The sequence below is a fragment of the Pristiophorus japonicus genome, chromosome 6, assembly GCF_044704955.1.
Source record: "Pristiophorus japonicus isolate sPriJap1 chromosome 6, sPriJap1.hap1, whole genome shotgun sequence".
Classification (NCBI taxonomy): Eukaryota; Metazoa; Chordata; class Chondrichthyes; family Pristiophoridae; genus Pristiophorus; species Pristiophorus japonicus.
The window spans coordinates 120,908,234-120,919,521 of NC_091982.1; the positions used below are offsets into that span (position 1 = coordinate 120,908,234).

The 11,288-nt window shown below is 44.2% G+C and overlaps 1 protein-coding gene across 7 annotated transcripts in view; it reads left to right on the top strand.

The window, feature by feature from the left end:
* Positions 1–10,549, top strand: part of klhl13 (kelch-like family member 13) — a 333,304-nt gene extending 322,755 nt beyond the window's left edge. For all 7 annotated transcript variants that reach the window (XM_070883162.1, XM_070883163.1, XM_070883164.1 and 4 more), the window contains one exon: positions 9,240–10,549. In XM_070883162.1, coding sequence (XP_070739263.1) covers positions 9,240–9,727 — 488 coding nt within the window. In that variant the 3' untranslated portion in view covers positions 9,728–10,549. The remainder of the gene's footprint in view (positions 1–9,239) is intronic.
* Positions 10,550–11,288: the final 739 nt, after the last annotated feature.

Genomic DNA, 11,288 nt, shown 5'->3' on the forward strand with positions numbered 1-11,288 from the left:
GGCGTTTTGAAGCCCTGAGTATGAGCAGCTCAGCCTGAGCCCACATGAAGCCTTGATCTTTGGTGATCGAGAACCCAGTTCAAGATGGCAACTTCCTGCTCGAGACTATGCCATTTAGCTATCTCATATTGTCGGGCCTGGTGCGCGTATTCCTTTGAAAACACTAATGAAAGGCCACTTGCATGCTGTAGAAGTGGTGTTTAAAGCTGCCAACCACTATGTTACTAAGTGCTTTTAGCTGACGGGAAAGTGATTAATTCTAGAACTAAGCAGACATTACCTCTAATTGGAGAGCAAAACAGCTAAGCGATGCCACAGTCGTGTTTTACTTACTTTTTTTTTCTTGAGTCAAACCTCACCGTGACGGCCTCCAATCAGGAGGATGGCGCATGCTGGAGTCGGTGCTCTAGTTCTGTCTACTTTTTATCTGGTAGCCCCAGCAGTATAGAATGCAGTGCCATGTTTTAAACAGCTCTTACACTGGTGCTTGTTTAGTTTAAATTGCAGGAGATCAGTGTCCATGTTCTGGGCTCTTTGCAATCCAAACCATACAAGTGCCTTGTAAAAGCACCTTTATAGGTGTTGAGTTGGACTTTTTCCTGCATTACAACAGAGACTACATTTTTAAAAAGTACTTCATTGGCTGTAAAGCACTTTGGGATGTCCTGAGGCCGTGAAAGATGCCATCCAAATTCAAGTCTTTATTTTTGACCAGCTTGTAGTTCAGGTACGCTGGCTGGGTTTGGGTCATTTAGTATCTCAAAGAGGGGTTTGATTCAGCAGACAAGCAATGAATCCAATGTTCTTTTCTGATAACTGGCACTTTTAGCTCGGATGCACTGTTTGTGCTACAGGGTATGGTGACCTGGTAAACTGTCTTGCAAAAATAGTATTTCCATCGGTTGGGGATCTGAGTGGTGATGTGTGATGATACTGTGTTTTCTACTGGAGCTTTTTTTTCAATGAAGAACAAACACAGACTGGGCTTTCATTTTAAAAGCTTCCATGACACCAGATAACATTTGCAATTTGGAAGGACGAATGAGGAGAGAGGCAATATAAAGTTTAAAAACTACAATTTTGAAGGGGGTGCAGGGAACAAAGAGACTTGTGGGGTGGGGGAAATGCAGGTATGTGTACAAGCCTTTGAAGGTGAGAAGGCTCTTAAAAAAGCACGTGGCTTTATTAATAGAGGCATAGAGCTCAAAAGCAAGGAAGTTCAGTTAAACCTTTATAAAACACTGGTTAGGTCCCAGCTGGAGTATTGTGTTCAATTTTGGGCTCCACACTTTAGGAAGGATGTCAAGGCCTTGAAGAGGGTGCAGTGGAGATGTACTGGAATGGTACCAGGGATGAGGGACTTGGGTTACGTGTATAGACTGGAGAAACTGGGGTTTCTATTGTTCGAGCAGTTCCTCCTTATTTACTCTTATCAAAACCATTCAATTATGAATGGTTTTGATAAGAGTAAATAAGGAGGAATTGTTTCCACTGGGGGAGGGTCGGTAACCAGAGGACACAGATTTAAGGTAATTGGTAAATTAACCAGAGAGGAGATGAGACATTTTTTTGCACAGAGTTATGATCTGGAAGGCGCTGCCTGAAAGGGTGATGGAAGCAGATTCAATAGTAGCTTTCAAATGTAATTGGATAAATATTTGAAAGGGTAATTTTTGTAGGGCTATGGGGAAAGAGCAGGGGAGTGGGACAAATTGTAGAGCTGTTTCAAAGAGCCCGTGCAGAGGCACGATGGGCTGAATGGCCTCCTTCCATGCTGTATCAATCTGATTTGCTGCCCCACATATGAACACTACAAGCTAATATACGGTAGATTTTAAGCAAGTTGTTACTGTAAGAACACCAGATGATTGAACCTCCCTCTTCCCCCTCCCAGCACCACAATGTGAGAGCAGCTTCTAAAGCCTAATCACTTCGAATTCATGCTAGCAACATTACTTGCACTTAGTATTGGATTATTTTCTCTGTCCTGATCAGCGTCTATGCAATTGCTGTTAGTTTCAAAACTCTTTGTTGTGCAGTTCAGGTTCCAGCCGGGTAGAACTGTTTACATGGTTATACTCCTGCCTGGCAGGGACTTTAACTGTCCTATTTAGGAGAGAGCTCTGTGCATGCCTGGACACACACATACTCGGGACGCTCTTCCAAAAGTTAGAAATTCAAATGTTTGGAGAGTAGGGAGGACAGAACCTCCTGAAGTCTGTTACATCCTTCTTGGTGTTTGTCAAAACTCCTTCTTTTGTGTTTTTAGCAAATTTCAAGATTGTGCTTGCTATGTCCAAGTCCAAATTGTGTATATAAAAAGGAACAAAAGTGACCCCGCACTGACCCCTGGGATTCATTACTTCCAACCCATACCCATCTGAGCAGCACCCATTCACCCTACCCTTTAGTTTCCTGTATATCATACGTCCAAATTTATATAACCAGCATCTTGAGACGATTTATCAAATGCTGTCAGAAAATCCATATACAAAATCTCTACTGCATTCTTTTTATCTATCCAGTCACTTCTTCACAAAAATCTATTAAGTTTGTCAAGCACAACTTCCCTTCAATAAAGTTGCACTGGCTATCCTGGATTAATCCATGCATTCCTAAATGCTTTCTAACTTTATCTCAAACTATGGACTCTAAGGCCTCGATATTAATTCCCAACAACGGGGAGGGGGGGCGGGGGATTTAAATTGTCAAATGCGCGAAGTGAGTTTATCCTGCCGCGCAAATGTGTCTAATGAGTTTCCCGCCCTAGAGAGGTGGGGCATACAACATATTTAAATTGGGTTCCAAAACAGTGCAATTAAAATGAACTGCTACCGTGCGGTCAGGAAGTGCAGCAGTGAAAGGGAGGTGGGAGCTGGTGGCTCCACCATGTAAGTGCCTTTTCCAGCACTCCGTGGACCGGGAGATGCAGGAGTGCTACTCCACCCCTCAAGGAATCCTTAGGCCTCCCCTCTGCCAATCGTGGCCTCTCTCTCCCCACCTCCCGATTGGCAACCATCCTCCTACCTTTCCCGCAACATGCCGTGATGCCCTACCTTCTCCCCCATGTTCTATCCCCACTCCTCCCTCATAGGCTGCAATGACCTACCCCTCCTCTCCCCCACCCCCCCCATGCCGTGATATCCCACCTGCCCCCCCCATGCTGTGATATCCTACCTGCCCCTCCCCCATGAAGTGATGTCCTACTTGCCCCTCTAGATCAAATAAGGAGTCAAGAAACTAAACTGTAAACTATGTTACTGAAATACAAATTAATTAAATAGATCAAAGTCATATAGGGATGGCAGTGCAGGTGGTGTGCCACAGCTGCAGCATGTGGGAGTTTGTGGAGAGCATTACGCTCCCGGACAACCACGTTTGCAGTAAGTGCCTGCATCTTGAGGAATTTCAGCTGAGAGTTATTGAGCTGGAGTCTGAGGTGCAAACATTGTGGGGCATCAGAGTGGTCAGGGACAGGGGAGTGTGACTGCAACTCCGGCAGGTAAGGGACCCCAGATGCGGTACTGGAAGAACCTCAGTATTTGTCCTTAACCAACAGGTATGAGGTTCTTGCTGCCTGTGTGGATGAGGAAAAAGCCTGCAGCATAGATGAGTAAGCCGACCATAGTACAGAAGGTTATTCAAGTGGGGGGAGTGAAGGGGACATTGTTGTGGTAGGGGACAGTATAGTCAGGGAGGGATAGATACTGTTCTCTGCAGCCGTGATTGGGAATTCCGAAGGTTGTGTTGCCTGTCAGGGTTAACGACAACACCGTGTATTTATATAGCGCCTTTAACGTAGTGAAACGTCCCAAGGTGCTTCACAGGAGTATTATGCGATAAAAATTTGACGCATAAGTAGAAATCAGCACAGGTGACCAAAAGCTTGGTCAAAGAGGTATGTTTTAAGCAGTGTCTTGAAGGAGGAAGGTGAGGCGGAGAGGTTTAGGCAGGGAGTTCCAGCGCTTGGGACCTGGGCAACAGAAGACACGACCACCAATGGTTGAGCCAATAAATTCCCTGGACCTGATGGCTTACATCTTAGTGTTTTGAAAGAGGTGGCTGTGGAGATAGTGGATGCATTGGTTGTCATCTTCTAAAAGTTCATAGATTCTAGAACAGCTCCCACAGATTGGAAGGTAGCAAATGTAACCTCACTATTTAAAAAAGGAAGGAGAGAGAAAATGAGGAACTACAGACCAGTTAGCCTGACATCAGCAGTAGGATAAATCTCAAATCTATTATTAAAGACGTAGTAACAGGGCACTTACAAAATAGTAGGATTGGGTAAAGTCAACTCGGATTTATGAAAGAAAAATCATGCTGTTGAATCTGTTAGTTTTTTGAGGTTGTAACGAGCAGAGTAGATAAAGAGGGAACCAGTGGATATGGTGTATTTGGATTTTCAGAAGGCATTCGATAAGATGCCACACAAGAGGTTATTAAACAAAATTAGGGCTCATGGAATTGGGGATAATATGCTAGCATGGATTGAGGATTGGTTAACGTACAGAACACAGAGTAGGAATAAACGGGTCATTTTCGGATTGGCAGGCTGTAACCAGTGGGGCGCCGCAAGGATCAATGCTTGGGCCACAGCTATTCACAATCTTTATCAATGATTTAGATGAGGGGACCAAATGTAATATATCCAAGTTTATTGCTGATGCAAAGCTAGGTGGGAATGTAAGGTGTGAGGAGGATGCAAAGAGGCTTCAAAGGGAGTGAGTGAGTGGCTAAGTGAGTGGGCAAGAACATGGCAAATAGAATATAATGTGGAGAAATGTGAAGTTATCCACTTTGATAGGAAAAATAGAAAAGCAGAGTATTTTTTAAATGGTGAGGCATTGGGAAATGTTGGTGTTCAGAGGGACCTGGGTGTCCTTGTCCACAAATCACTGAAAGTTAACATGCAGGTACAGCAAGCAATTAAGAAAGCAAATCGTATGTTGGCCTTTATTACAAGAGGATTTGAGTATAAGAGTAAAGACATCTTACTGCAATTATATAGGGCCCTGGTGAGACCTCACCTGGAGTAATGTGCACAGTTTTAGTCTCCTTACCCAAAGACGGAAATGCTTGCCCTAGAGGGAGTGGAACGAAGGTTCACCAGACTGATTCCTGGGATGGAGGATTGTCCTCTGAGGAGAGATTGAGTAGACTAGGCCTATATTCTTTAGAGTTTAGAAGAATGAGAGGGCATCTCATTGAAACATACAAAATTCTTACAGGCTTGACAGGGTAGATGCAGGGAGGATGTTTCCCCTGGCTGGGGAGTCTAGAACCAGGGGTCACAGTCTCAGAATAAGGGGTCGGTCATTTAGGTCTGGGGCGTAGAGAAACTTCTTCACTCAGAGGATGGTGAATCTTTGGAATTCTCTACCACAGAGGGCTGTGGATGCTCAGTCGTTGAGTATATCCAAGACAGAGAGCGATAGATTTTTGAATATTAAGGGAATCAAGGGATATGGGGATAGTGCAGGAAAGTGGAGTTGAGGTAGAAGATCGACCATGATCTTATTGAATGGCGGAGCAGGCTCGAGGGGCCGAATAGTCCACTCCTGCTCCTATTCCCTAAATGCTTATGTTGTCTCCTTCCCATGCCGTGATGTCCTACTCCCTCGCCCCTCCCCGCCCCCTACACCGTGATGTCCTACCTCCTCCTCCTCACGCCGTGATGTCCTACCCCCTCGCAACCCCCCCCCCCCCCCCCCGCCCCAAATTATCCTATCTTACCTCCCCCTCCACGGCCACAATGCCCTATTCCCCCCCCCCCGGCCACAATGCCCTATTCCCCCCCACTCGTGGTGTCCTGCCTTCCCCGCCCCCACTCAGTAATGTTCTACCTTTCCGTTCCTGCTTGCCTATCCCGGTGTCCTGCCCAATAATTAGTCCTCAACCAACATTTCCAAAACCCATTATTTATTATCACACTTTTGTTTGTGGGAGCTTGCTGTGCACAAATTGGCTGCCGCGTTATCTACATTACAACAGTGACTACACTTCAAAAGTACTTCAGTGGCTGTAAAGTGCTTTGGGATGTCCGGTGATCGTAAAAGGCGCTATATAAATGCAATTCTTTTTCTTCTCTCATTTTCCTTTTTTTTTCCTTTCTTTTTTTTCCCCACTTAGATCACATACATTATATTTATTCTAGTCTGTATTTGGATAGCTAAATTCACCCAATATTATTGTTCCAGCATGTCTCTCTGAACTGCCAACAAATATCCACCTCGAGTTCATCTCCACTTTTTGGTGGCCTGTAATTCACAGTGAGAATTGTATTATTTTCATTCTGATGGATGAAGATGTATTCCTGTGAATAGAATCCTTTACAAATACTTCCACGCACACTCCACTTTTCATCTCCCTATCTTTCCTGAAAATGTCATAGCCAGGAGTATTAGGTTCTCAGTTGCATCCTGAAGTAAGCCACAGCTCTGTTATAGCTGTATTATATTCCTCAGTAAACATTACAGTTTCTATCCCCAGTGTTCATATTTCAAATGGATTAATGCCTGTGCTAAAGGAAAGGAGTGAGGAATTTTAGAGGAACATGCTGGTACGCAAGTATCGTGCAGCGTAATTTCAGGGTCAGGATGTTTGAGGCTGAATCCCACTGTCTGCAACCTTGGTGTCCTATTTGACCCTGAAATGAGCAATTGACTATACATCCGCGACATAATTAAGACCACCTATTTCCACCTCCATAACATCACCCGTCTCCACCCCGGCTTCAGCTTTTCTGCTGCAGAAACCCTAACCCGTGCCATTGTTACCTCTAGACTTGACTATTCCAACGCACTCCTGGCTGGTCTCCCAAGTTCTACCCTAAGTAAACTTTAGATCATCCAAAGCAAGGCTGCCCGTGTCCTAACTCACACCAAGTTCCGTTCGCTCATCACCCCTGTGCTCGCTGACCTATATTGGCTCCTGGTTAAGTAACACCTCTATCAAAATTCCCAGCCTTGTTTTCACTCTACATTCCCCACTCTATCTCTGTAATCTCCTCCAGCCTCACAACCCCCGCCTCTTTTCCCGCCCCCCCCCCCCCCCCCCCGAAATATCTGCGCTTCTCTAATTCTTCCCTCTAGATCATCCCTGATTATAATCGCTCAACCATTGGTGACTGTGCCTTCAGTTGCCTAGGCCCCAAGCTCTGGAATTCTCTCCCTAAACCTCATCGCCTCTCTACCCCTCTTTCCTCCTTTAAGACGCTCCTTAAAACGTATCTCTTTTACAAAACTTTTGGTCATCTGTCCTAATTTCTCCATGTGGCTGAGTGTCAAATTCTTGTCTTATAACACTCCTGTGAAGCACCTTGGTATGTTTTACATTAAAGGTGCTATATAAATACAAGTTGTTTGTAAATTGACCCCTCAGATCAAAAGGAATTATGGTGGTTAGAAGGGCTAAATTGTGAGGACAGATTGCATAGACTAGGTTATAGTCCCTAGAATATAGAAGATTACGGTTTGATCTAATTGAGGTGTTTATGATGATTAAAGGATTTGATAGGGTACATAAAGAGACACACTTCCTCCTGGTGGGGGAGTCCAGAACAAGGGGCATAACCTAGATTTTGAGCTGAGCCTTCAGGGGTGAAGTCAGGAAGTAGTATTCACATGAAGGGTAATGGAGATCTGCAACACACTCAGCACAAAGCTGTTGAGGCTGAGGGGTCATTTCAAAATTTCAAAACGGAGAGTGATAGGTTTTTGTTCGGCAAGGGTATTAAGGGTTATGGGACCAAAGTGGGTTGATGGAGTTAAGATACAGATCAGCATTGATCTAATTGAATAATATAAGAATTAGAAGCAGAAGTAGGCCATTCGGCCCCTTGAGCCTGCTCTGCCATTCAGAGTAAGATCATGGCTGATCTTCTACCTCAACTCCACTTTCCTGCACTATCCCCATATCCCTTGATTCCTTAATATTCACAAATCTATCGCTCTCTGTCTTGAATATACTCAATGACTGAGCCTCCACAGCCCTCTGGGATAGAGAATTCCAAAGATTCACCACCCTCTGAGTGAAGAAGTTTCTCCTCATCTCAGTCCTAAATGGCAGACCCCTTATTCTGAGACTGTGACCCCTGGTTCTAGACTCATCAGCCAGGGGAAACATCCTCCCTGCATCTACCCTGTCAAGCCCTGTAAGAATTTTATATGTTTCAATAGGCCAAGTCTATTGTCCTCAATCTGTCCTCATAGAACAATCCCCCCACTCCAGGAAACAGTCTGCTGAACCTTCATTATACTCCCTCTGTGGCAAGTATATCTTTCCTTAGGTAAGGAGACCAAAACTGTACACAACACGCCAGTTGTGGTCTCACCAGGGCCCTATAATATTTGCAGTTAGACATCTTTACTCTTGTATTCAAATCCTCTTGTAATAAAGGCCAACATACGATTTGCTTTCGTAATTGCTTGCTGTACCTGCGTGTTAACTTTCAATGATTTGTGTACAAGGACACCCAGGTCCCTCTGAACACCAACATTTCCCAATCTCTCACATATTTAAAAAATACTTGTTTTTTCTAGTTTTCCTACCAAAGTGGATAACTTCACATTTCTCTACATTATGTTACATTTGCCATGTTCTTGCCCACTCACTTAGCCTGTCTATATCCCCTTGCAGTCTCTTTGCATCCTCCTCACAACTTACATTCCCACCTAGCTCAGTATCATCAGTAAACTTGGATATATTACATTTGTTCCCCTCAAAAATCATTGATATAGATTGTGAATAGCTGAGGCCTACACACCGATCCTTGTGGTACCCCACTAGTTACAGTCAGTCAACCTGAAAATTAACTTTATTCCTACTCTGTGTATTCTGTCCATTAACCAATCCTCAATCCATACCGAGTATATTACCTGCATTCCCATGAGCCCTAATTTTGTTTAATAACCTCTTGTGTGGCGCCTTATCGAATGCCTTCTGAAAATCAAAATACACCATATCCACTGGTTCTCTCTTACCTATTCTGCAGATTACAACCTCAAAAACGTATTTGTCAAGCATGATTTCCCTTTCATAAATCCGTGTTGCCTCCACCCAGTCCTACTATCAATGGTCTCGTCCTGTTCATATAGGGTGTATTCTTAAATGGATGCAGACATTCTACTCTTAATGGTAAAAGAACTTAGCTCATTCCCACTTTTATTTTCCTGGAGAAAATAAACTTTACAAAAGAAACTTGTCCTAACTGTTCTGGATTTGTTCTTGCTCCGCAGGAGGGATTACCCATGATACCTTCCAAAAAGAACTCATGTGCTTTGACCCCGACACAGACAAATGGACACAGAAAGCTCCAATGACCACTGTTCGTGGCCTGCATTGCATGTGCACCGTTGGAGACAGGCTTTACGTCATCGGAGGGAACCACTTCAGAGGAACCAGCGATTATGATGATGTCTTGAGCTGTGAGTTCTACACACCTGCCCTGGACCACTGGACCCCAATTGCAGCCATGTTGCGCGGGCAGAGTGATGTAGGCGTGGCAGTCTTTGAAAACAAGATCTACGTGGTGGGAGGGTATTCCTGGAATAACCGCTGCATGGTGGAGATAGTTCAGAAGTACGACCCAGAGAAAGACGAATGGCAGAAGGTCTTTGATCTCCCCGAGTCACTGGGAGGAATCCGAGCGTGCACTCTTACAGTATTTCCACCAGACGAAAATAATGGGTCACCGTCCCGAGAATCGCCTCTCTCGGCACCTTAGAAAAAGAACACAACCGCTCTAACTTCAGCTCTTACAAAGAACTCATTTGCACAGCATCATAATTAATATCAAAGATTTTCTGCCTATTTTGCTCGGTAGTAACTATTGTAAGCAGTGACACGAGTATAATTACAGAAACAGTGAATTGAGTGATTTGTGCAGTACTGTTGACATCGGTTGTCTGCCTGTTACAAGAGAGACATAATAATATATATATGTCCAGCATTGAACTAACTCCCTGTCTGAAAAAGTTTAGTGATTTTACTGTTATACAGTGTGATTTTTTTTTTTGGACAGTGCAATGCTGAGGCTCTCCCACTGTTGATTTATTTAAAGCAGTCCATTAACTAACCTATGGGTGCACCTTCATTACCATGGGCTTCACGATTTCAAAAATAGTTTAATACAGTCTTTTTAGATGTGGGAAGACAGCCTGTCACATAGCTGTTTGCCATTACACTGTTGACCCAAGTTAATCGGTTGCCCCACCTATTTGAAATTACAAGACAGGCCTCATCTTTTGATATCTTCAGTTAAACGCAGCGCTGATGGTTTGGATTCCAGTACGCAGTATTTGTGCTACCATCATTTCACTTTTGCTGAATTCGAAGAGCTGACCAGTTTGATTTTAACCCTAGTCAGCTCTAGCCTTCTCCTTTGTTTGGTGTACAGGTCACGGCTGTGCTGCATCTCTCCTCTGTACATCTTGGTTGATGAGGTGATTTAGAATACAGTGCGGCGACACTTGGAGCTGCACCTCAGTGAACCATGATGGTCAACATGTTTTGTTCAATAAAAGTTTAACTGAAATCACCAGACCTACATACTTCCTAACTTGCATCCTTCCCAAAACATGCTTGACGCAAGTTACAACATCTACTTATTTTTATATGTTTGCTGTTTTTGCCTTTAAGCTGATGATTAATGGAATTAAACTTCACAAATTTGTTTTTGAAGGAATAACCTGACTGATAGTAAAAACAGAAAATTCTGGAAATAACACAGCAAGACACTGTCAGTATTTATAAAGGATCATTTTGGATGTCCCGGAGGGGTCAAGGACAGAATCTATTCGGTTAAAGTTAAGAAATAATCATAGGCAGTCCCTCAAAATCGAGGGAGACTTGCTTCCACTCTAAAAGTGAGTCCTCAGGCGACTGAACAGTCCAATATGGTAATTACAGTCTCTGTCACAGATGGGACAGACAGTGGTTGAAAGAAAGGGTGGGTGGGGAGTTTGCCGCACGCTCCTTCCGCTGCCTGCGCTTGCTTTTTGCGTGCTCTTGGCGACGAGACTCGAGGTGCTCAGCGCCCTCCCGGGTGCTATTCCTCCACTTAGGGCGGTCTTTGGCCAGACATTCCCAGGTGTCATTGAGGATGTTGCACTTTATCAAGGAAGCTTTGAGGGTGTCCTTGAAACATTTCTTCTGCCAACCTGGGGATCGCTTGCCGTGTAGGAGTTCAGAGTAGAGCGATTGCTTTGGGAATCTCATGTCGGGCAACGGAGCTGGTTAAGTGTGTTCATTTGCTGGGAATGTTGGCCTGATCGAGAACACCGACG